Source organism: Narcine bancroftii, chromosome 7 (genome assembly GCF_036971445.1).
Source record: "Narcine bancroftii isolate sNarBan1 chromosome 7, sNarBan1.hap1, whole genome shotgun sequence".
NCBI lineage: Eukaryota > Metazoa > Chordata > Chondrichthyes > Torpediniformes > Narcinidae > Narcine > Narcine bancroftii.
Window position 1 is genome coordinate 177,222,216 of NC_091475.1, and position 26,431 is coordinate 177,248,646.

General features: G+C 41.4%; 1 protein-coding gene across 11 annotated transcripts in view; it reads right to left on the reverse strand.

Moving 5' to 3' along the window:
* Positions 1-26,431, reverse strand: part of rnf6 (ring finger protein (C3H2C3 type) 6) — an 86,919-nt gene that overhangs the window by 27,449 nt on the left and 33,039 nt on the right. For 6 of the 11 annotated variants that reach the window (XM_069891464.1, XM_069891467.1, XM_069891471.1 and 3 more), the window contains one exon: positions 18,463-18,548. The exons of 1 other annotated variant lie outside the window; for it this stretch is intronic. In XM_069891464.1, the coding sequence (XP_069747565.1) occupies positions 18,463-18,548 (86 nt within the window). Of the gene's footprint in view, positions 1-3,764; positions 3,915-18,462; positions 18,549-18,792; positions 18,846-26,431 lie in introns of all 11 variants that reach the window. 4 more of the 11 variants (XM_069891468.1, XM_069891470.1, XM_069891472.1 and 1 more) reach the window with 3 other exon arrangements.

The following is a 26,431-nucleotide window of genomic DNA, read 5'->3' on the forward strand; positions in this document are numbered from 1 at the left end:
CTGCACTTTTCAAGCCAAACGGCATTCTCAGAAATTCAAACAGCCCAAATGGGGTTATAATGGCTGTCTTGGGCACATCATTTGGTGGTAAACTTTTACAAGGTCCACTTTGGAAAAGAACCATTTCCCATGTAGATTCCGGTATTGGGTACCGATCTGGTACCGTTGCACCGTTCAAACTCCAGTAGTCTCCACATGGTCGTCAACCCCCGGTTGCTTTACAGACCACATGTAGGGGAGATGTTCAGGGGCTGTCGGAACACCTGACAATGTCCAATTCTTCCATCGTTTTAAATTCCTCCTTGGTTTGTTTAAATGGTCAAGGGGAATTCTCCTCGCCTTGGCGTGAATGGGCGGTCCTTCGGTCATCACATAATGTTGGACATTGTGCGGTGGGGTGTTCAAATGAAAATCTGGTGTAAGGATTTCAGGGAATTCAGTCAGGTCCTTTGCAAACTTGTCCGTAGACAGGATCTGCACACACAGGGTTGGGAGTTTACTAGGTGAGAGTGGGCATGTCTGAAAAATGGAGGCATGGACTCACTGCCATCCCCTCACGTTGACCAGTAGGTTGTTGGCCCTCAGGAAATCCGTGCCCAGGATTAGTTGACATATGGCCGCAATTATGAAATCCCACCGGAAGCCGCGTCCCCCATTAGTAAATGGACTGAACTGGTGCCGTAGCCGGGCTTAAGCATCCCATTTACCACAACTAGGTTAGACTGATGAGCCCAGATTTGTTGTTCACAGGTGTTTGGTGGCAGGATGCTGCATTCGGCCCCATGTCGACTAAAAATCTCGCCTTGAGATTTGGTCAACTGCGCAGAAGAGGCCTGTGTGTTCGCCAACCGTTGTGGCCATTACTGGCTGCTGGCGGTGCCGTTTCCATGGGTGTCGGCTGAGTAAGTGCATGGTGGGACGCATCAGTGGGTGTTCCAGCCTACCTCCTGTGGTAGAAACACCACCTGTCCCACTGCTTGCCTTTGGACCCTCCTGCCTGTCTCGGGGTTGCAGCGGTTTGCCAAATTGGACGAGGTAGTCGTGCTGTCGGACATGGCTGCCTGTTGGATTGTTGCGACAGAATTTTTGGGAACTCTGTCCGCTTCATTTGCTACAGCTTGAGGGTCAAAAAAGTCTGCGTCAGACACGAGAAAGGTGATATCGTGGGAGAGGCGTTCTAATAATGTGGCCTCGAACATTAGGTAATTGAAGAGTCTGTCAGCTAGCGCAAGCATTTTGGTCATTAGTTAGAGGATTGCTCAAGAAAAGTTCAACTTTAGTGGCCGACTCCTCGACAAGTGATGCAATGGCATGCCAAAATTAATTCCCCTCACCCATCTGGTTCCAACTGTCTATCACCTACACATACCCTCACTGGTAGTATTAAAGGATGAATTGTGCCTCTGTCTGAATGAAACACGCGCGTGGTCTATGTGGCCAGAACACTAGCAGCTTAATAGCAACTGTGCTCAGTGCTGGTTTGTCATCCACTGTGTTGGGTTCAGAAGCTTCTGAACCATCGGGGTCACCAATGTAGCACCACCGATGGCAGAGCTATGGAAGAAAATGCCTGGTTCAGGTTGAGATGAGCAGGAAAAACTGTAATTCTCTTACTAGCCAACTTATTTTATGTCACTTCCGATCCGGCCATCCGAAAACCAGAAGAGTTGTCATGACGACCCGTGACATGTTATTCAGTATGCGGGCTTTGTGCCCGAGGTGGAGGGGGTCCAGCGCCATCTTAGTATGGACCCCGGGAATGCCTGGTCGGCCGCCATTATGGGGACGATTCACATCTGAAACCCCGCCCCCAGATGCCGCTATAGAGAGTGAGGTTTGGGCTGAGGTTGGATGAGATTGGGGTGGAGGAAGAAGGTGAAAGGGAAAGATTGAGATGCCCCTCTCAGTACCTCCTCCTTACTTATTTACTGCCTTGAGTGCTCTCAATATACCTTCCTTTACTTTGATGAGTCCAAGCAGAGACCAGACAATCATTTTTCAGAACACTTAAGATCTGTCTGGAATGGCCATTCTGATATCCCAGTTGTATGTCATCTTAACTCCCTTTCCCACTTCCAAAGCAACCAGTCAGTCCTTGGCCTTCTCTACTGCCAGGTGATGCCAAACGCAAACTAGAATAAACTAGAACAACATATGTTCCATCTGACTGATCGAAAACCAAATGATGTGAACACTGAATTTTTCAGCTTCAGGTAACCCATGCTTCCCATGTTCCCTCCTTCTGGTTATCTCCCTCTCCCTAGTCACCCAGTTTAATTCCCCTCACCCATCCGGTTCCAGCTGTCTATCACCTACACATACCTTCTGCTTCTCCTATCCACAACCTTTGTTAGTCGCATCTGCCAAAAATTCCTTCCTTATCTTGATCTGCTTATTATCTTCCTTACTTATCAAATTCTGCATCCACAACCTCATTTCCACTCTTCAACTTCTAGCTTGTCTCGACATCCACCTTGCCCTCTCCCAAGCTGGCTCCATCTGCCTCTCTCCCACTTAAAACCACCTGTGCACACCATTTCTCTCCTCACTTGGTTCAACCTATTGCCTGCCAGCCCCTGCTTCATCTCTTCCTCTCATTGCATCATAATGGCCATCTTCCCTCTAAACTTCAAACCTTGATGCATGATTTTGACCCAAAACGTTGAATATTCCTTCGCCTCCAGAAATGCTGTTTTGCTCCAAAGATATCCTGGGACAGAGTGATCAGTATCCAACAACCAATTTTAAAGCAAAAATATCTCACGGACTATTTTTCCTCAACTTCTCAACATCACATTTGGTCAAGGACATACTTGGCTATCACTCCTCTAGATTTGAATCTGGATCAAGGTTGCAATGGAGTCAACAGACCTACTATTAACTCCCATTGTTGCTTAAATGGTGCTAGAATACAACTCAACTGTAGCTCCTGGTACACACTATTTCATTAATGCAGAGCTTCAAGCTTTTAGATTGTAGTTCGACTCATTATAAGTGTGTCGTAGTCTCTACTTCCTCATACTATTGAGCATTTAGATCATGCAATAATTAGTCCTACCAATATTATCATTTAACTGAGACAGATAGACTTGTGAGGATGGGGTTGCAAGTTTGTTTCCTTGTTATTCTCTCACTACCCCAGTCTTGCAACTAAAGTAAATGTTCAGCCAAAACTATGGCACCTCTTAGCAATTCCTGCTCATGACTTTTTTAAAAAATTGTGCGGAACTAGAGATCAAAAAAATTACACATCACACAATGAAAAGTGTTTGTCAGGGACAATCTTGCTGCTTGAATACATCAGTGTCAACATCAAATGCATCATTTACATAAAGTAGTTGGACAACTAAACAAAGGCAGTAAAAAGTCAAAAATGAGGGGGAAAACACTCTTGATACACCATCATATGGTGAGGATATGTTGCTGGATGCACATTCAAAAAGCATTATGCACAGAACAAATTTTGCTTTCTATGTAACAGGGGACAGTTTAAATGAATCAGAGCACAGCTGAGAAGTTCATAACTTATTAACATAATTTTCTGTTTATAATATAGATGTCACCTTAATTAGGATGGCATAAATCATACAAAATCACATACGTTCCCCAAAAGTCACACAAATAGAAGCTAAATTAAGGGCATTTAACCCTTTGTGCCTGTTCTGCCAATCAATAAGAACACAGCACAAAAAAATGTTTTATTTAAAATTTATTTTTCAAAGTTGACGGTCTTTCACTTCAAAAGTGATGTATATTATTACTACCTGATATTTCTTTTCATGAAGGTGCATCAAAAAACTGCAGATGCTGGAAATGCATAAAACACGAAATGTTGGAAGCACTCAGCAGGTCAATCAGCATAAATGGGGAGAGAAACAGAATCAGTATTTTCAGTTCTAGTAAAGGTTCCTTGCCTGAAAAGTGAGAAATAAGAAAGTTAAACAAAATGACTAAATAAAAGTAAGCAATTATAAAGATTTTAAAAATTTGAGTATAATTCAGAAATCTGTTTCTTTTTTTTTTACATTGGATAGAACAATTTGGTCTTTGATATTGTAAGGTTTACTTGACACCTGGGGTAACCAGGGTGTATAAGAAAAGACAAAGGATGTAAATCACTAGCCAAACTAACTCATAGGCAAATAGAGAAACATAAAAGCTGCAGATACTAGAAAGTGGAGCAAATAGAATTGCTGGAGGCACTTAGCAAGCCAGACAGCATCCATGGTAGAAATGGACAATTCGAGTCTTGATAAAGGGCTTCAACTTGAAATGTTGACTGACCATCGCCTTAATTAGGATTACATAAATTATATCACAGACACTGTCGGGCCTGCTGAGTGCCTCAAGCAATTTTTTCTCTCTTATATGGATAAAGAGTTTTGTTTATTCTAACCAATGGAGGTAACTGTGTTTCTGAGTTGTATAAAGCCCGTGGAAATAAGCAGTAGCTGCAGTTTGTAGCAGTAAGCAGAAACTAGTAACAAAAACTGTTTGGGAAAGAACTCTGCTATGTACTCTCCATGCAGCTATTAAATAAAGGAACAAGTTAATTTATATGGCCACATGACTATGGACTTGTTTGTTGAGGAAAATAACAGGATCTTCCTGACAATTGATGTCATGAAGAAGACAGCAAAACAAGTACATGAACTGACACCACATCATCTCTGTAGATAAGGACTCCTCTGAAGTGTCCTTGGTGCAGTATTAGAGGATAGACACATATTTGTAATTTTGAATTGCAAAGACAGCTTTCAGCCTGAGACTCTGGACAGAATTTTCAAGGATCAACCAAAATGATCTATGGCTCAGTATCCCAAGCTTAAAAAAATATAAATATAATGGCTGACAGAAAAATTCTAGTACTGTAGTTACTTTATAGGAACACCTAAAGATATTGATGTCTGGGCCTGGAAGAAACTAAAAGGAAAAAAGACTGAAGACAATGAGTAAAAATGTGATAACTCCAAGAGCTAATGATCCTTGGAAGATGTGAAAGGAGGATGGGGAAAGATAGTTCTGAAAAACAATTTAACAAGTTAATACTCAATCAGTTGCTGATTGTGCAAAACATTAGAGGACCTCACTCTCACTTTTCAGTCCCTCTTTTAAATTTAATTTAGAGATACAGCATGGTAACAGGTAAGCATTACAATTATTTAGTCAGACAGGAGCATTCTTTTCTTGGAAGGAATCCCAAAATGATCACTTGGTCAAATAAAATGCAAGGTGGGTATAGCAGCAGTGATGCTAGCTAGCAAGCATATGTAATTACTATGTACAACTTACTAAAACTGGATTGAAATGTGTGGTCAAGAACAGACAGCGAAGCACAAGATCCATAAACCAGCAAAAACACAGGTTGAAGATACTAAAGTAGCAATTGGCTGGAAGTTTGAACTCAATCAGTTCTGACACTTGCACTTGGTTTTGCTTTTGTTTATTTAGAAGAGGGAAAGAAAGAAGGTAAAGCAAGATGGAGAGGTGTAGAACATTATTTTAAAATGCTTTTTTTTTGGTTTACCGTAAATATTAGTGTATAATGCGACCCCCAATTTTTGATGGGAAAAAAGGGGAAAAGTTTTACCCCCGTGTATAATATGACCTCCCTTCCTTCGCCCACCCGATTCGCACTGGCGTCTCACTCCCCTCACCCGGCTGATTCATGCTGATGCCTCTCTCCCCCCCTCACCCACCCAATTCGCGCTGCTGTCTCTCCCCCATCACCCGCCCGAATCGCCAAATCGCGCTGGCATCTCTCTTTCCCCTCACCCACCCGACTCACACTAATCACTCTCCCCCCTTGCCTACCCGAGTCGCGCTGGTGTCTCTCTCCCCACTCGCCCGCCCGATTCGCGCTGCCATCTCTCCTCCCGCTCCCCCCTAGTCGCGCTGCCATCAATGTAGACAGCTGCTGATAATCTTACTTATCGTTAAACCTGGCAGAATTTTTTTTTTAATTATAACCTTTTGTCTAATGCAACCCCCCCCCCACTCTACTTTGAGCTCAAATTTCGGTACAAATTTTTTGCATTATTCTCGAATATTTATGCTAAGTATATCAAAAATATGAGTGCAGAGATTAACGTAGAAGGGAACCAGAGTGTTGGGGGTCGAGAAAGAATAGAAAAAAAATCAAAAATAATGTGCAACAAATATGACAAAAAGGATAGGTGGGTGAAGAAAAACAGGATAATTTGCTGTACAATAGAAAAGCAGCAAAATCGGTAACAGATATGGTCTAAGTGTACTGTACTTAAACGTTTGGAGCATTAGGAATAAAGTAGATGACCTTGTGGTACAGCTACAAATGAAAAGATATGACATTGTGGCCATCACTGAGACACGGCCTAATGATGGATGTTATTGGGAGATGAATGTCTAAGGGTACACAGTGTGTAGGAAAGACAGGCAGTTAGGTTGAGGGGATGACGTGCCCCTGATGGCAAGCAATGATATTAAATCATCAGAATTGGTAGAATCCTTATGGGTTGAGTTAAGAAATAGCAAGGGTAAAAGGACCCTAATAACAGGCCTCCAAACAGCAGCCAGGAAGTGGACTACAAGTTACAGATGGAAATAGAAAAAGCATGTCAGAAGGAAAATGTCAAAATAATTATTGGAAATTTTAACATGTAAGGGGATTGGGAAAGTCAGAAAGGTACCAGATCTCAGGAGAGAGAATTTGTAGAATGCCTAAGGGATGAGTTTTTGGAACAGCTTGTCAATAAGCTCACCAGGGGATTGATGGTTTTGGATTGGATGATGTGTAATGAACCTGAGGTAATTAGAGAATTAAAGATAATGGAAATCTGAGGAAGTAGTGATCATAATATGATTTGAGTTCAGTTTTAAATTTGAAAAGAAAAAGCTGATATCAGGTGTGTCAATATTTCAGTGGTACAAAGGAAATTACAATGGTATGATAGAAGAACTGGCCCAAGTTGACTCGAAAAGCAGAATTGGATGATCTTTCTACAAGAAAGAAAGAAAGTGCAGGGTAGATATATTCCAATAAAAAAGAAAATTATGAATGTAAAAATGGCATAAATGTGGCTAACAAAAGAGGTTAAGGCTAAAATAAAAGCAAAAGGGAGGGCATACAAGGAAGCAAAAATTAGTGGGAAAACAGAAGACTGGGAAACTTTTAAAAACTTACAGAAAGAGACAAAGAAAGTCATTAGGAAAGAAAAGATGAATTATGAAAGGAAGTTGGCAAATAACATTGCAAAAGGATACTAAGAATTTTTCTAAATATATAAAAAGTAAAAGAGACACAGGTCAATATAGGACTGATTGAAAATGATGCTGGAGAAATTATAATGGGTAAAAAAAGAGATGGCAGAGCAACTAAATAAGTATTTTGTCAGTCTTCACTGAGGAAGACAATAGCAATATACCTGATAGTCAGAGGTTTCAGGGAACATTACTAGATACAGTGGTTAGTAAGATAAATGGATTAAAGATAAGTCTCCCGGACAGGATGAGATGTACCCATGGGTTCTGAAGGAGTTGGCTTTGGAGATTGTGGAGGCATTGGAAATGATTTTCCAGAATCAATAGACTCCGGCATGGTTCCAGAGGAATGGAAGTTCGCAAAAATAGTTCTGCTGTTTATGAAAGGAGGGAGGTGGAAAAGAGGAAATTATAGGCCTATTAGTCTGACGTTGGTGACTGGAAAGTTATTGGAATCAATCTTCAAGGACGAGGTTATGAAATACCTCGAGCTGCATGACATGATAGGTCCAAGCCAGCATGGTTTTATGAAGGGAAGATCCTGTCTGACCAACCTTTGGAATATTTTGAGGAAATCTCAAGTAAGATGGACAAGGGAGAAGCTGTGGATGTTGTGTATTTGGATTTTCAAAAAGCCTTTGATAAGGTGCTGCATAAGAGGCTGCTTAATAAGATGAGAGCCCATGGAATTTCAGGAAAGATATTAGATTGGGTAGAGCATTGACTGATAGGCAGAAAGCAAAGGGTGGGAATAAAGGGATTCTGTTGTGGTTGGTTGCTGGTTACTAAAGGTGTTCCGCAGGGTCAGTGTTGGGGCCGCTTCTTTTTACAATGTATATTGATGATTTAGATTATGGATTGATAATTTAGTCTAAGTTTGCAGAAGACACCGGCAGAGAGACTTGGACAGGTTAGGAGAGTGGGCAAAGAAATGCCAGATGAGATACAATGTTGAGAAATGTACAGTTGTACATCTTGAAAGAGGAAATAAACAGGCAGATTATTATTTGGATGGGGAGAAAATTCTTAAATGCAAAGGGACTTGGGGGTCCTCGTGCAGGATACCCTAAAGGTTAACCACCAGGTTGAATCAGCAGTAAAGAAAGCGAATGCTACATTGGCATTCATTTCAAGAGGAATAGTGTAAAAAAAAAAGTAAAGAGGTACTAATGAGGCTTTATAGGGCACTGGTGAGACCTCATTTGGAGAACTGTGAGAAGTTTTGGGCCCCTCCTCTTAGAAGGGATGTACTGATGTTGGAAAGAGTACAGAGATGATTCCTGGAATGCAAGGGCTAACATATGAGGAGTGTTTATCGGTTCTTGGACTGTATTCAATGGAGTATAGGTGGAGGGGGGGGGGGGGGGGTCATAGAAACATCTCGAATGCTGAAAGAATTGGACAGGGTAGATGTAAATGTTTCCATTGGTGGGTAAATCCAGGACAATCCCAGCCTTAGAATTAGAAGGTACCCATTTAAAACAGAGATGAGGAGAAATTTCTTTAGCCAGAGGGTCATGGATTTGTGGAATTCATTGTGTTAGGTCTGCTTTGTTCATGAATGAGTGAGACAAACACCAGACTGAGTCGAAATCAGGGTTCTTTGTTTTTTATTACCGGATTGTAACACTTGCAACTAACAATGTTAGTTGGAGAATGCATTCTGCCGTTATCAGCAAAATGGTGATTTTTTTATACCCTTGGATACGTGCTTAGAACATCATCATATCATTACTTGTCCAATGACTAAAACTGTTGCTATCCTTTCCCTGCTAGCTTCCTGCCTCTCAATCCATCAATGTCTCTCTTATCTTGTAAGTACAAGGATGCATTCACATCTTGTTACAGCCCTGCACAGGGTAACTCCTTACACATTCCCATCTCATGATGTTTTACCTTACAATTGCCACATACAGCTGTGGAGGCCCAATTATTGGGAGAGTATAAAGGAGGAGATTGATAGGTATCTAATTAGTTAGGGTATCAAGAGATATGGGGAAAGGCTGGAAATTGGAATTAGGTGCAAGATTGGTTTAGCTCAAGGTGAAGTTGCAGAGCAGACTCTATGTGCTGACTGGCCTGCTTCTATTCCTTTATCTTGTGAAATAATCTTCTTTTACATTCCACTCAGCTGGGTAGATAGAGAAATTCAATTTTTTGTGAACACCACCAAATTTCCATTTGAATCTGGAGAAATTATAATGGGAAAATAAATGAAAAGGCAGAGGATACAATATTTACTTTGTGTCTGTCACACTACAGAAAAATTCTCAGTTGAGTGAATATGGAGCAGGGCTTGATTAATTTTTGAAATTCTCAAACCAACATGGCTGTGGAAGATCAGTTGTTAGGTATATTCAAGTCAAGAAGTTTTTGCAGGAACATGGTTCATTCATTAATTTACTGAAGGGCAGAGAGGTACAAAGGGCTAGATGGCCTACGTTTACTTCTTATGTTCTTACCCTTTTGGATTACATCAGTCTTGGTGGGATCCACATATCATAAGCTGGTCAAAGTAAGACTATGAGATAAGTTTTAAAAATAGAGGATCTGCATCTCAGGTAATTCCATTAACAGGAGTTGCATTGGCAACTGTCTGTAAGCTATAAGCTTTCTGAATCTTATGTCTCCTCAATCAGCATTTTTCCCCAAATTTAAAACCTACTTGGATTTCATAATGGTCTTAAAATAAGGGTTGGTGCAAGGTAGAGAGATGCAGCAATATCCTCCAAAAAAAAAAGGGCTGGTAGATAAAGCAACATTGTAAAGGGCAGAACAATACAATGAGTTAAAGAGAAAATTCCTTGGTTTAAAAAATTTTGAACTGCACAATCATTGCCATATCATCAGTGAGGAGTGGCAGTAGGCAAAAGAGGTTCCAGATCAGGAGTTCACAACAAAGAGGAAAGGTACAAGCTTAGAGAATGTTTTGAAACCTTGTCTTCACATAACTGCGACAAAAGAATGGGCACAATACATTTCAATATACAGAAAAATTCCCATTATCTGGAATTTAATCAACTGGAAATGCAAAAAATCTGGCCAAAAAAAGGAAACAAGTAAATAAATAAACCAAATGAACAAGACTGGACAGATGGACCCCATAGGGGAGCACTGAAACTTTGTTGGACACGTGCAGGTTTGCCTTGCTGAACTAGCAATGTCCCTCAATACATCCGCAATCTTTTCGCTGTCACCACTTGCGTGGAGGTGAGTTGGGTTGTCAGCACAGGAAGGTGCATTGAGGTCTTGACTGGGACACTTGCCTAGAAGAAAGTCATGTTGTCAGCATGAGGAATGTGCACTGGGATGTTTGCATAGGTCCACCGAAGCCTGACTGGGACACTTGTATGGAGATGAGTCAGATTACCTTGGTGAAGATGGGAGCAAACATTCAGCCAATGGAATACATCAGTTGTCCCCCGCTAGCAGCAGCTGTCTGAATAAAGTTTAAATAAATTTGTGTTTGAATAAAATAGCAGCACTCAGGGTGAAGAACCAGCCAATGCCGTTTGCCTCTGGGGCGACTCTCCCAAAGTGTCTCCCTATCCCTGCCTAGTAAGTCTTTATTTTTATTAGTATCAAGTATATTAGTAAGGGTTTATCTGTAAACTTGGGTGAGGGGGTTAATTATAATGGTGGCACGGTTAGTGTAGTACTGTATGTCGGGCAACACTGTTACAGTGCCAGCAATCGGGGTTTGAATTTAAATTTTGTAAGTAACAAGAATAACTTGATTAAAGTGAACTTCACATAATTAAAGGCTATAATACTTTTTTTTTTCCAAATTACATTACATTTTGCACAGTCTTTTGTCTTTTAAATGGTGTATTCTTAATGCTGGTGTATTAGTTAGGCATTGGAAGATTAGGTCTCAGTCAATTGGAAAATTTGCATTTCTGGATTCCACAATCTGGATAATGGGGATTTTACTGTATTACAAGAACCAATCTTTATCTGAATTATTATTTAACAGGAAGCCTCTTCAGGCCTTTTGATGTTTGCTACTGATAAAAGTAGTAGCTCATGCTACTATTTCTCCAGGAATGCGCTCATCTTACAAATGGGAAAATAAAAACCTGCTCTATTAGTGGTGAGCAAGGAAACACAAGTTGATCATTTCATGGCATATTTTTGCACATGAATTATTCAGACCATGAAACCATTAAGATAGAAATTTCAAATTTTTTTTCCAGATTTATTGTCAGAGTATAAACATGACATCACATACAAACTTGAGATCCTTTTTCCTGCAGGCATGGCAGAATTACCTCATTAGTAGTGCAAAAAAAACTATACTCAACATATACATGTAAACAAATAAAGAAAAGTAAACAAACAGACAAATAAAGAGAGGAAAAAATCATGGTGCAAAAGTAAAAGTCCTTAACTGAGTCCCCAATTGAGATAGTTGTCAAGGAGTCTGATGGTGGAGGGGTAGCAACTGTTCCTGAACCTGGTGGTGTACATCTTGTGGCATCTATAACTCTTTCTTGTTGAGAGCAGCGAGAACAGAGCTTGTGCTGGCTGATGTGGATCCTTGATGATTGCTGCTGCTCTCTCGGCAGTGTTCCTTTTAGATGTTATCGATGGTGGGCCTGGTTCTGCCTGTGATGTCCTGGTCTGTGTTCACTCCATTTTGCAGGGGTTTCTGCTCAGGAGTACCAGACCATGATGCAGTAGATCAGCACACTTTCCACCACACATCTGTAGACATTTGCCAGGGTTTCTGAGGTGATGCCAAACCTCCGCAAACTCCTGAGGAAGTAGAGGCGCTGATTGCTTCCTTCACGATGTGTATTAGGTCAAGGAAGATACTCCAAGATAGTGACTCCCAATAACTTAAATTTGCTCACCCTCTCAACCTCTGATCCCCTAATGATCATTGGATTGCACACCTCTGGTTTTCCCTTCCTGAAAACCACAATCAGCTTCAGCACAGACGATGTTCCTGTGCTAGCCTGTTCCAAAGATCCTGCTGAGTTCCTCTAGCAGTTTGTTTATGACTCCAAATTCCAGCATCTGCAGTTTCCTGTGTCTCCATTACTCTCTTGGAGTTATTGTCCAACTTAACCAAGTACATTAATTTGGAAAGTTTGGAATAACAATGGTATGATCAACATTCTATCATTTTACCTGAAAACTTGCTGTGAATTGAATTATGTCTTTTCTGCACAAAATCTTCACGGTCTGGCAGTACACATCTCTGATGGCAGGTGAACTGGCATCACGTGGTACAGTTGCGACAGAGGAGCAGCCATGTTAAGATGGCGCCGCCAGAATTGGCTTTTCCGCCAGCCCGGGGCAACATCGTGACGTGGTTTCTGGCGTGAGGGTGGGACTTACCTGTGGCCTTATTAGGTGCAGTACAATGTTTCAATAAACAACTGGAGTGCAGACAAGCCCACTGAGTAGTGGTCTCACTCTTTTGACTCCGTTTAGATGCCATTACATTGGTGACCCCGATGGGTCCAGAAGCCTCTGGACTCAACATTATGGACGCTGTAGCAGTCAGTGCAATCGCCCTTAATCTCCCCACTTTCTGGACACTTCAACCATGCACTTGGTTTGGACAGGCAGAAGCAGATAAAGCAGATGACCTCAGACTCCACAAAGTACTACCATGCCATCAGCTCACTGGACCAAGAAACTGCAACCAGAGTTGATGACCTCATACAGAACCCACCGGAGGAACGTAAACACTCTTCTTTGAAGCACTCTTAATCAGCACCTATGGGCTCTCTATATGCCAGAGAGCAGCCAGGCTTATGGACCTGGATGGCTTAGGGGACAGAATGCCCTTGTGGACAAAATACTCATGTTGGCAGAGGACCACAAACCCTGCCTCATGTTTGAGCAGGCATTCTTAGAGCAGATGCCTGACGACATCCAACTATTACTAGTGGATGTGGATTTCAGTGACCCTCATAAGGTCGCAGCAAAGGCAGGCATTCTCTGGCGCACCAAGAGAGGAACAAATCCACCATGAATCAGCTAAGACATTCCCAGACAGAGCAGCAGCCCAAAACCCAAAGAAGCGGTGAACAGCCATGCCCTCGCAGGCCAACAGAAGCAACAGAGGCATGGTGGTATTTCTACCATCAGCGCTGGGGGGGGTGGGGGTGAAAGCTCAGAAATGCAAACAGCCCTGCTTGTTTCCGGGAAACACTCAGGCCAGCTGTCGCTAATGGCTATGCAGGCTGGCCACACAAACAGCCTACTACATGTTACGGACAAAACCACAGGCTGGCGTTTCCTCGTCGACATGGAAGCAGAGCTCAGCATCATCTCACCGATGCCTTTAGAGACCTGCACGCGCCCATGAAGGCCAATCCTACGGGTGGCCAGCAATACTGCCATTAAGACTTCAGCACATGGCATGTACTGATATGCCTTGGTGACAAGACTTTCTGCTGGGATTTCACACTTGCCACAGTGGGGAAGCCACTCCTCAGCACAGATTTTTTTTCAGAGCCCACAGCTTTCTTGTGGACCTCAAAGCTAAAAGCCTGATACACACCCAAATGTTCTAGCTTGTGGCCACCAGCACTCAGGGCCAGCAAGTGGCCACCTTACCACTTCCACTGACAGGTACAGCCGTATTTTGGGCGAATTCCCATCTACTCTCAGGACCAAGTTCACGTCCACCATACCAAAACACAGCATGCTGCACAACATTCTGACACAAGACACACCCCTCCACGTGAAGGCCAGATGACTTCCCCTAGACAAGCTGCCACTAGCCAAGGAAGAATTCAAATGAATGGAAGGAAGAGCTGAGGATCATCTGTAGGTTCGACAGCCCATGGGCTTCCCCTCTCCACATGGTCCCCAAGGCCACAGGGGGCTGGCGACCTTGTGGAGACTACCAGTGCCTCAATGATTCAACCACCCCGGACCATTTCCCAGTCCCACATATAGAGCACTACATGGCCAACCTGCATGGTGCAACTGTTTTCTCCAAGGTCTACATGGTGCGAGGCTACCACCAAATCCCCATCCACCCAGATGACGTTGAGAAGATGGCCATAATCACTCCCTATGGACTCTGAGTCCCTCCGCCTGCCTTTCGGACTTAAAAACACAGTGCAGACCTTCCAGCGTCAAATGGATGCAATGTGCAGAGACCTGGGCTTGGTTTTCATCTACCTGGATGACATCCTCATCGCCAGCAGGAACACACTACCCACTATTGCAAACTCTACTCTCGCCTGGTTGACTTTGGTCTCACAGTCAACCCAGCAAAGTGCCAGTTTGGCCAGGAGATCAATTTCTTTGGCCACAGGATCACCAAGGATGGAGCGACACAATTGATGGAGAAGGTGGAGGCCATTCGGCAATTCGCAAGGCCCACACTCAAGGGCCTTCAGGAGTTTGTTGGCAAGGTCAATTGCTACAGGTGTTTTATTCCCGCAACAGCACGAATCATGCACTCCCTCTTTGCCATGATGACCTCCAAACAGAAAGACTTGGTCTGGAGCAAGGAGGCAGCCATGGCTTTTGAACGGACCAAAGAAGCCCTATCCCATGCCAAGTTGCTGGTCCAACCCAGAACCGACATTCCCACCATGCTGGCAGTGGAAGCATTGGCCACACCAGTAGGGGGTTTACTCAAATAGTTGGTTGACAGACATTGGTGACCACTGGTCTTTTTCAGCCGCCATTTCCTCCCCCCTATCCCCCGATTTTGAATGGGAACTCATAGCCCTCTACCTCGCAGTCAGACATTTTCGCTACTTCCTCGAGGGCAAACCTTTCACTGTCTTCACTGACCACAAACCCCTCAGCTACACATTTGTGAAACTTTCCAACCCCTGGTTGGAAGCCAGCAATGCCGCTTGGCATATGTCTCGGAATTCACCACTGACATCCAACACCTCTCCGGCAAGGAGAATGTCATCGCAGACACCCTGTCAAGATCGACTATTCAGAACTAGGCCTAAACTACTTCAAGCTTGCACAGATGCAAGAAGATAAGCAAAGACACAGGCTTTTCGCACAACCATCACCAGCCTCCACTTCAAAGACATCCCCCTGCCAGACAGCAACCACACCCTGCTCTGCAATGTCTCCACTAGCCAGCTCTGACATTCATTCCAGAGCAATGGAGACAATAGGACTTCCACGTAAACCATGACCTCCTGCATCCATCCATCAAGACCACAGCACACATGGTTGCTGCACGGTTTGTATGACATGGCTTATTTAACTGACTGGGCCCAAACTCGCACACATTGCCAGACTTCCAAAGTCCACACACACAAAAAAGTTCCCATCCAGCAGTTCGAACCACCCAACCGACGATTTGACCACATTCATGTTGATGTCGTCAGTCCCCTGCCTATTTCACGAGAGCATCATATCTCCTAACAGTGGTCGACCAAGCCATGAGATGGCCAGAGGCCATTCCCCTCAAAGACACAACCGCAGAAGCCTGCGCCAGGGCAGTGCTCACACAATGGATATCCAAATTCAAGTCAATGGTCCACATCACTACGGACAGAGGGGCACAATTTACCTCAGCCTCGTGGACACAGCTTTCCTCCCCTCGGCACGAAACTCCACCACACCACCGCCTACCACCCACAATCCAACGGCCTGGTAGAAAGTTTTCACCACCACCTAAAGTTGGCACTCATGGCTCATCTGAATGGACTTAACTCCCCAGGTACTCCTTGGCATCTGGACAGCACCCAAGGAGAACCTCCAGGCCTCCTCTGCTGAGTTAGTAATATGGGGCCCCTTTGGCCCTCCAGAGAATTCCTCCCCGCCACCAAGGGCACAGACACAGCAGGAGGGGCAGCACTGCAGAAACTGAGGGACAGGTTGGGCTTCCTCACATCACAGTCACCCACCCTCCATGAACACCACCCCACCTCGATTCCCACAGACTTAAAGACAACAGACTTCGTGTTTGTTCGCTAAGGTGCACACTCCCCCCCCCCCACCCCTCCAACGACCCTCGAAGGCGGTCCACAGGAGCAGGAACATATTCACCAGACATTGGGGGCAGGGAGGAACTGGGAACTGCTCACAGATGACCACCTTAAGCCCACGCATCTCGACCTCAGCCAGCCAAGTGTAGGGACAGGCCCCAAAGGTGAAACCAACACAGCACTTAGGGGAAAGGCACACGATCACTGGTTCTATGGGTGGGGGGAGGGGGGGGTTGTGAGGTGGTGCACATCTCTGATGGCAGGCGAACAGGCTCTGCATTAAGATGGAGCAGCCGCGTTAAGATGGCGCCGCTGGGATTGTCTTTTCCACCCGCTGGGTCGGGTCCGCATGCCCACGGGCACCGTTGTGATGTTGTTTCTGGCGCGAGGGTGGGACTTATCCGTTGCCTTATTAGGCACAGTGCATGAATTTTCAATAAGCAACTGGAGTGCAGACGAGCCCATTGAGTATTGGTTTCATTCTTTTGACTCTGTTTAGCTGCCGCTACAATGGCATATTTATTAGAAATGGCACAAATAATTAAGTAAATTAATGTACTTATTCTCTGACATTTATTGATATTCCTTTTGTCTCACAAATAAAATATACAAGAACAAATGTATATCAAATAGTTCAGGCTTAGTTTTGAGATGTGTAATATACTTGATGACAATTCTGTCTGCCTGCCTGCCTGAGCATATCCAAACATTTAAAAACAATCGGTTGCTATGATCTTCTCACTAGGCACTTAGCTACTGCATAACAGAAGAAGAGGATGAAATGGTTCACAATACTGCAGCGTTCTGACAGCAGGCATAACTTAAATGAACCAATAAGCACAGTAATACAATGTGCAGTACTATATCAAGCAGGACATTTACACTCATGTCATTCTCTTTAAGCTTCCATAATATTTGTCAACTTTTTGAAACTCATATTGACCCATGCCAATTTGAGAATGGTGACACTGCACAAATTCATCTTTGTTCTGAACCACTTGATTCAAGAAACAGTGACTAAATCAAAAATAGGTTTCTCTCTGATGGTAATTTGTTAGCGATCTCACCCGAACAACTTAGACAAAGCCAGGTTTAACTATGTCACCATAATTATAAAAGTTTAAGTATTTATTGTCAGAGCATGAAATATTCGGCATTATTACAGTAAAGAACTATTTCAAGGTCATTCAATACACAAAATATATATGACTAATTTGGATAAGAATCCCATTTCTGATAAATAAATAAGGAATCAATAATGGACAGCAAATTCATGGGTACCATTTTATGTGTTCATAGGGAAAAGGCAGAATTTTGCATGAGCTTTATAATCTCATCCATGTCTCTACATATCTGGAAAGTATGCAACATTGAAAAAGAAATGCCATGTTTACAATTATAAAGTTAATTTCTACATGCAACACGCCTCCATTTCATATCCCATATATGGAGTTTTCATTTGTAAGAAGTCAATTAAACACCAAACAAAATACATGAAGCCTTTATTTCTGAAGGGGATACAGCATTTTTAAAATGCTTAAGATGTGAATTATAACACAAATGGGCCACAAATGGTGATGTGTTAGTTCTATACATGTCTTTACTTCCAAAAATTAACCAGCTCTGCTTAAAAAAAAAGTTTTCATTAGCAATGTTTGGCAGAAACAAGCTTTCATAACCCACTTAATTGCAATTCAGAGGTAACTATTTCATGAATTTACTTGCTGTTCAAGAGAACTTGTCACACACAAAATTGATGACACATGTGAAGCCTTTAGTAAGAATATACCATTAAGTATTTTGTTTTTCTGAGATCATGATATAGTACACCTCTTGCAATTTTGAAAAAGAAACAATAAAATGCTTGCTCTGTGCTAGTCAATAGCACTCCAGCCATCAACCTCTTGATGGCTCTTTCACATTACAGCTTTGTCTTTCTATTTTGTCCCTCTCCAACTAAAATTCAACGTACTCTTCCCTTTACTCTATACTTCAGCAATGTTAAAATACAGGTACGTCCAAATTTGTCATTTGTTTCCAGACTAAGAATGGTTGATAGCATAAACTCCTGCTTCACGCCTTGAGATAACGATTGTTATTAGTTATAACTTTTTTTTAATAACTTGATGGTTTTGAGTCTTGTTGGTATTTGAAAAACAACCTGCCAGTTTCCAGTGAAGCAAACATAGAAAACCCCTGATGATTTTGCCTATTGAAGACATACTTTCCTTACTACTCAATAGGCAGACTGTCAATTTGAACTTTTGGTGCTATAGTTGATTATCACCTGTAAGGAGACTTCAACATCGGTGTTAGAAGTGTCCTCCATACTTTCGGACACGGTGTTACCCTTACGTGGACCCAGAGGTGAATCTGTGAAAACAAAAATGGGATTTCAATTTGAGTTTGTAAACTGCAAACAAATTTAAATTATTACAGTAAAATTATTGTAGATGAAGAAAGATCACTTACATTAGATATCAGCAACAAAAAAAAAGCTGGATATTGGAGGATTTGCAATACTTTATACTTGCATGCTTGTTGTATAGTGGACAGTGTGCTTTACAATAATATGTATTATATTTGGAAAATACATGGAAATTATTCTATAACTTACCAGATCTTTCAGGAGTTGCAGAAGAGTAGATGATGGTGTCTTTACACTTCAGTCTGTAGAGATGAATTATGATATCTCACAAAAGATTTTATACGTGGCCAGCTGGTACAACTTTCACCTTGCATTCTGCTGAGTTTTGAGATTAATATTCTTTATTAAACTCAAAATCAGAAGGACATTCAGAAGCTGCAAATGTAACTTTTCAAATGATGCTGAATAATACTTCATATCACTTTTTGAAAATAGAACCAGGGGTTCTTTATATTTTAGGGTTACTGGTTTTCAAAAGTCCATCCCAAGATTAATACAGTCATTTAAACATCAACCTGGAATGCTGGGTCATTTCTCTGAGTTTCTTTTTTCAATTTATTAACATTACTACACCCAGTTGGGCTACTGGTACCACTTCCCTCTGTGTCTTCACAATGTGCCTCCTATTAATGTTGTGTGACCTGCTGAGTTCTTCCAGCATTTCTGTTTTTACTTCAATCTCCCTTTAGCCTTAATATGCATGCTTACACTACACTCTAATGCTTTGAAGATGTTAGTCAGATGAATGGGATACAATTCACTTAGTTCTAGTCTAATCTCTCAGAAAAAGAAGTAATTCCCACTGTAACACCACTAACGCTGGTGTCACATGCCCGAAACAGATTACATGGACTTAGCATGGCTTTTGACCTGGTATGCTGGTCCAAAAGGTTGAGTGATATGGGATCCAAGGTGTGATGGCAAACAGGATCCCAAACTGTCTTGGTAATAGGAAACAGAGAACAATGGGGGGGATGCAATACACAAAAGTGCTGGAGGAACAGCTGCCTCTATAGGAAGTGAAGGGTAAGCAAAGCTTCAGGCCTGATCCCTTCCTCAAGGAAGGAGCAAAAAGGAGGAAGGTGCCTGAATAAAAAGGAGGGGGAGGAGAGGAGAGGGCATGGAAAGAAGTACAAGCTAACAGGTAAGTGGTTATAGGTGGATATGGATGGGAGGGATGAAAAAAAAGGCTGAGAAGTGGTATGGGAAGGGGTACCTCTCTGAATGGAGAGGAATGGGAAGGGGTGGAGAGCTAGAGGAAAGAAGAAGGAGGGATAGAGAATTTTTTCTTCAAGAAAAAATTGTTTCCCCTCTACTGCCATCATCAGCCCTCACCCACACATGTGCCCTGGCCCTTTCTGCCCCATGATGCAATAATGACAGGATTCCCCTTGTCCTCACTTACCACCCTACCAGCTTCTTCGTCCTCTGCATTTTCTGCTACTGAAAAAGTGACCCCACCACCATCTTACCTTCTCTTCTCTACAGGGACCACTCCTTCATCCACACATCCCTTCACTCTAATCGATCCCTCAATATCTACCACTATGATCACAAAAAATGCGATACTTGTGCCAACATCTCCTCCCTTAACACCATCTGGGGCCTGAAACAGTCCTTCCAATTGAAGCAACAGGTGTAATCTACTGCATTTGATGCTCCTGTTATAGTCTCTTGTATAAATGCAGAGACTAGACACAGACTGGGAGATTGTTTCTTTTGAGTACTTTTGCTCGATCTTTTGCAAAAATAGGGAAATCCCATTGGCCTACCATTTCCACATGGACACATCTAACCATGGTCTCATGCACTCCGCCATCAGGAAGCACAACTCTTTATATTCCATCTGGGCGGTCTCCAACCAGACAACATTAACATTGACCTCCATTTTCAGTTAAAACCCTACCCCAAATCTCTCCCTTTTCCTATCCCAGACTCCTTTTCTTCAGCTCCCCATCCCCTTCACTTCCTTCTCCATTCAGAGAGCAACCCCCTCCCCAATCTCTTCTCAGCTTTTTTCTTTTCTACATGAATGACATATACAACTTGATGCAGGCAAAAGGCAATAAAAATTGTGAAGAACTTCACACACCCTTCGTGCAAACTGTTCTCCCTTCTGCCATCTAGTAGGAGGTGCTGCAGCACTCGGGCACTTACGTCCAGAATGGGCAACAGTTTTTGCCCCAAAGCCATTAGACTATTGAATTCCCAGAACATTTGTGGATAGGGTACTGTGGACTGTTACTGTATATATCTTAATATTTTAAATGTGTTAACTTCTATTCTAACTTAGATTTATGTAAATATGCTTCATGGTCCTGAAGAAACGCTTCTCGTCTTTACTGTGCAAGCTTGGAATGAACAATAAATAAAGGTGACAACTTAACTTGTAGCCAAACTCACAAAGACTAATTTTACTAAGAAATATATATTTTCACTTTAAAGATTAATATTTTAACACAAATCTGTTACAATGACCCGAACCAATTTTTTTTTTCTGGAAGGTGGAAGTAGATTCAGTCATTTTCAAAAAGGAACAATAGAAAATAGAAGAACTTTCAAAGCTATAGTGCAAGAGTTGGAGAATGGGACTAATTTGAATGTTCTAGCAGACAGCTGCATGAACTCAATAGGCTGAGTGATCCCTACATTCCAAAATCAATTCTATTCATCTTCTTGGTCTTTACTTGAAACTAATACAGACCCTATACCTCTGGTGCAACTGAAGCGTCCACCCTCTGTACCCTGTAATGCATATATCTAGTCAACCTTCTTGAGTTTAACACCCACAATTTAACTCTGACAAATGTGAATGTTACATTTTGGAATAAATCAGGGCAGGAAATGGCAAGGCCTTGGAGAATGTGAGAGTCCTAAGGGTAGAAATAACTAGTTCCCAGAAAGTTGCAAAATTGTAGACAGGGTAGTGAAGGAGGAGTTTGGTGTGCTTGCATTTAATAATTAGAGCGTTGAGACAGTAGGCCAGGATACAACTACAGAAAAAGTTGATGACAGTGCCGGATTAATGCAACTGGAGGCCCTGTGCTAAGAGACCTTGGGAGGGCCAAACTTAATAGTATCTGTCATGAGAAACAAAACCTTGTTCTCTTCTTTATCTACTCAATGAAAGTAGAGCATTGCTGAAATGTTAGCATTGATAAAAAGATTGTTAATAAATTTATAAACTTTATTAAGTTTACAGAAATATGAAATTAATGGGGGTATGGCCATGCGATGAGACTGACCAGATGTGCTTTGGGTGAGCTCTCCGTGGAGAGTTTTTAAAAATCTGCTCAAAAGTACATTTTTGACTTTTCTTTTACAGAAGTTTACTTATATTGATAACTAACAAATATGAGACTTTCAGATTTTAAAAATTATCTGGCTGCACAAGCAAGATTTTTGGCATCTTTTTTTGAAGGGAATTCACCAAACTGGGTTTATATGGGGCTACATTATATGAATGAACTAATATCTAAAGACTATTTATAAATGGAGCACTAAATCAATAAAAAGGGAAGATAAGTAACCCAATCTTGGTACACATGGTGAAAATATGGCAGGAAATTAATGAATGTATTGGAAAAAAAGTCAGTATTTCGCTAGGAGCTCAGTTATGTAACAATGTATTGTTACCTATGAATATGGGTAACAGGATTCTAAACATATGGTTTCAAAATTGTATACATTGTATAGCAGACTGTTCTTAACATGGTGCTTTGATGTAATTTGAACAAATGAGACAGACCTATGGTGTACCTAATGGAAAATTTCTGTTTTCTTCAACTGAGTGCATTCTTGAGGGAGCAATTGGGACAGACATCGACTTCTCTGGGAGTCAATGAAATGGAATGGAATGCTTTGGATGGGTAATATGCCCAAATTTATTACCAGAACGTATTTTACTCTTCAGCTCGAAAGTGCTAAACCTGCAGAGATCAAGGGAAAGGTGGGAGTCCAATTTAGATGTGGCAGTACCAGAACAATCCCAGTCTGAATGGTGTGTGGATAGTGTAACTTCAACTATTAATATGAGATATGGGTTGATTCAATATAATTTTTTTTTACATCAGCTGCATCTCACTGCACAGAAGTTGCACAAATCTAAGCCAGAAATACCAGAATTGTGTTTTAGGTGTGAAATAGAAGAAGTAACATTCTTTCATTCACCTTGGTCATGTGTGAAGGTTAGACATTTATGGCAAGAAATTTCTGAAGTATTAACAAGAATTACAAGGGTGACCTTCCCAGGTGACCCAGAACTTTATTTTTTAGGCAATTATGTAGGCATAAGTAATGATCTTCCACAGTTTCAAATTTTGTTTGTTAAAATTGCACTAGCAGTGGCCAAAAAGTGTATTGCAATCAAGCAGAAGTTGGACTCTCCAGTTACTTTGAGAGGTGGAAGCAGAGATGGATAGTTGTATACCAATGGAAAAAAAACATAATTTAAAGAACAATTATGATACATTTCTTAAAATATGGTGACCATATTTTACTTATGTTGATGCCCAATTCTAATACGCTGCTAAATTCAAAAGTGATCTCTCCCTAAACCTTGAGGTTAATCTAAATTTTTTGAAGAGGTGACTAGGAATGTTGATGAGGATAGAGCAGTGGATGTTATCTATATGGACTTCAGTAAGGCCTTCGATAAGGTTCCGTAGGGAAGGTTAGTTAGGAAGATTCAGTCGTTAGGTATTAATTTTGAGATAGTCAAATGGATTCAACAGTGGCTAGAAGGGCGATGCCAGAGAGTCGTAATGGATAATGGTTTGTCAGGTCAGAGGCTGGTGACAAACAATGTGCCTCAGGGATCTGTATTGGGTCCATTGTTGTCATATATAAATGATCTGGATGATGGGTAGGTAAATTGGATTAGTAAATATGCAGATGATAATAAATAGGTGGAATTGTGGAAAACGAAAAAGATTTTCAAAGATTGCAGAGGGATTTGGATTGCTTAAAAGAATAGGCTGAAAGATGGCAGATGGAGTTTAATGCTGATAAATGTGAAGTGTTTCATTTTGGTAAGAATAATCAAAACAGGACATACATAGTAAATGGGAGGGCATTAAAGAATGCAGTGGAGCAGAAAGATCTAGGAATAACAGTTCATTGTTCCCTGAAGGTAGAATCTCATGTGGATAGGGTGGCGAAGTATGCTGGCCTTTATATATCAAAGCTTAAGAATACAGGAGTTGGGAAGTGATGGTGAATCTGTACAAGGCATTGGTGAGGTCAAATTTAGAGTACTGTGTGCAGTTCTGGTTTCCGAATTATAGAAACGATATCAACAAGAGAAAATTTACGAAAATGTTAGCTGGGTTTCAGCATCTAGATTACAAAGAAAGATTGAGCAAATTAGGTCTTCATTCTTTGGAGAGTAGAAGGTTGAGAGGGGATTTGATATAGGTATTTAGGTTGAGAGGGGATTTGATATAGGTATTTAAGATTATGAGAGGGATAGATAGAGTTGATGTGGATAGGCTTTTTCAATTGAAAGTAGGAGAGATTGAAACAAGAGGTCATGAGTTAAGAGTTAAGGGACAAAAGTTTAGAAGTTACACAAGGGGGAACTTCTTTAGTCAGAGAGTGGTGGCTGTGTGGAATGAGCTTCCGGGAGAAGTGGTGGCGGCAGGGTCAATTTTGTCATTTAAGGAAAAATTAGATATGTATATAGATGGGAGGGGAATGGAGGGTTATGGGCAGGACGCAGGTAGGTGGGACTAGAGGAGAGTACTTAGTTCAGTGCCTGTTTCTGTGCTGTAATTGTTATATGGTTATGAACTCTGATGGTATTTAATAAAGGGGGGGGGGGGGAGACAGAAGGGGATAGAGTTAGGGTTTTTTTAAAATGTTTTCCTTTTGCTTTATACAAAATTTAATATATAGATATGTATATATTTTTATTGAAATGTTATAATTGTTAATTTCCTTATGAAAAATGTTTTAAGTGTTTTTAAAAAGTATGGAATTAATGAAGACATTCACACAGAACATTGATTGCTATGTTTTAATATTACACTATATACAAAGTCAGAACAGTTTTTTTTCAAGTTTTTTTGGATGCAAATTTATCAATTATAATCATTAAAATCAGTAAGTTGCAGTTTATCATTTTCTATCCAGAGAATGCACCAATCTTGGGACATAGTTGACTGTAGATTATTCTTAATCATTTTTAGTCTTGAAAATGATATTTCACCAGTACAGTTAGTAACCATTAAACACAAGAACAATCTGAAAGTTGTTTTTTGGCAGGAGGCTGAGGCCCCCTAGATTATGAGGCCTTGGGCTGCAGTCTGCTCAGCCCATATGTAAATCTGGCACTGGTTGGTGACCCCCACACTTGGTGTATTTGCTAGCTAAAGGAAGATGTCATTATGCTGAAAAGGGCAAAGAATAGATTCACAAGGATTTTACAAAAACTAGAGGGCTTGAACAAAAAATAGAGACAGGATTGGATGGAGCTTCTTTCACTGGAGCGCAAGAGGTAACTTTCTAAAGCTTTTAAAACCATGAGGGGCATACACAAGGCGAATGGTGAAAGTTTTAAAACTAAAGAGTATAGATTTACGGAGAGAGGGTTAAGATTTAAAGGGATCCTGAATGGCACCATTTTCATGTGAGAGTGTGGATATATGGAATGAACTGCCAGAAGAAGTGGCAGAGATAGGTATGACAACAACACTTAACAGATATGGGGGCGTAGCAAGATGGCGTAAGGAACAGACGTGCCTTCCAGTCCTCTCCGGACTCTAACTTATTGTTTTGTCTTTAAGTGCCCGTTAAAACTTTTTTTAAAAGTTTATAAATAGTATGAGGTGTTGAATTAATACCTAATGGTACATTTGTTAAAAAAAAGTAAAAGGAAACATCAACAGATTGTTAAAAAATTATATTTTCCGAAATTATCTGAGCCTGCTTGTTTACAAAAAGCCACGACTCAGCGTGAAATGGATCCAGGAAAACAAGCGAAGAATTCGGCCTTGGAGCTCCGTTCTGATTCCGTAAGTCTTTCTGAAGGTCGTTTTCAGCTGCCTTTAGAACAAAGGGCTGGCCGGATGCCAGTATTTCAAACAACGTTTACTGAGACTTTGACTGCTGAATTAGCTGGGGCGCCACCAGTTGGAGAGTTAAAGAGTTGTTATTTGACTGCTATACCACCAGTTATAACAGCTCTTCCAGATACTGACGTAACGAAGCTTTTAAAGGAGGTTTGGATCAAAGATAACCCTGATCATCAGCCTCCTGATACTTCTGGAGGGTCTGTGGCAGGGGCTCTTACACGGAGTCAAACTGCAAGAAAAGCTACTAAATTAAAAGAAGGGATAGAAGGTCCTCTGATTCCACAAGAACAGCAGAATCCCACCATGTCTGGATATACTGATGTTGATATACTTTTCAAGAGTCTTGAACATAAGATATTTTCTTCAATGATGCATTTAGGTGATTCTATGAATAATCTTACTTCTAAGATTAATGCATTGGTGGATGTCAATACTCAACAGATGGCTGATTATGGAGCTTTTAAAGTTGAAACTATTGAAAGACTTGAGATGTGTGATCAAGGATTATCTGATGTACAAGATCAATTGCAAGATGTGAATAAAACAATTGAAACGTTACAGATTAAGAATAAAAATTTAGCAAAAAAGGTTGATTATTTGGAGAACCAATCCAGACGGAATAATGTGAAAATTGTCAGCTTGCCAGAAGGCATAGAAGGGCCAGATCCAAGAAAATTTTTCACTGAATGGATTCCACAAGTGTTGGGACAAGATAAGTTTTCTGAAGGTTTAATATTGGAACGGGCTCATAGAGC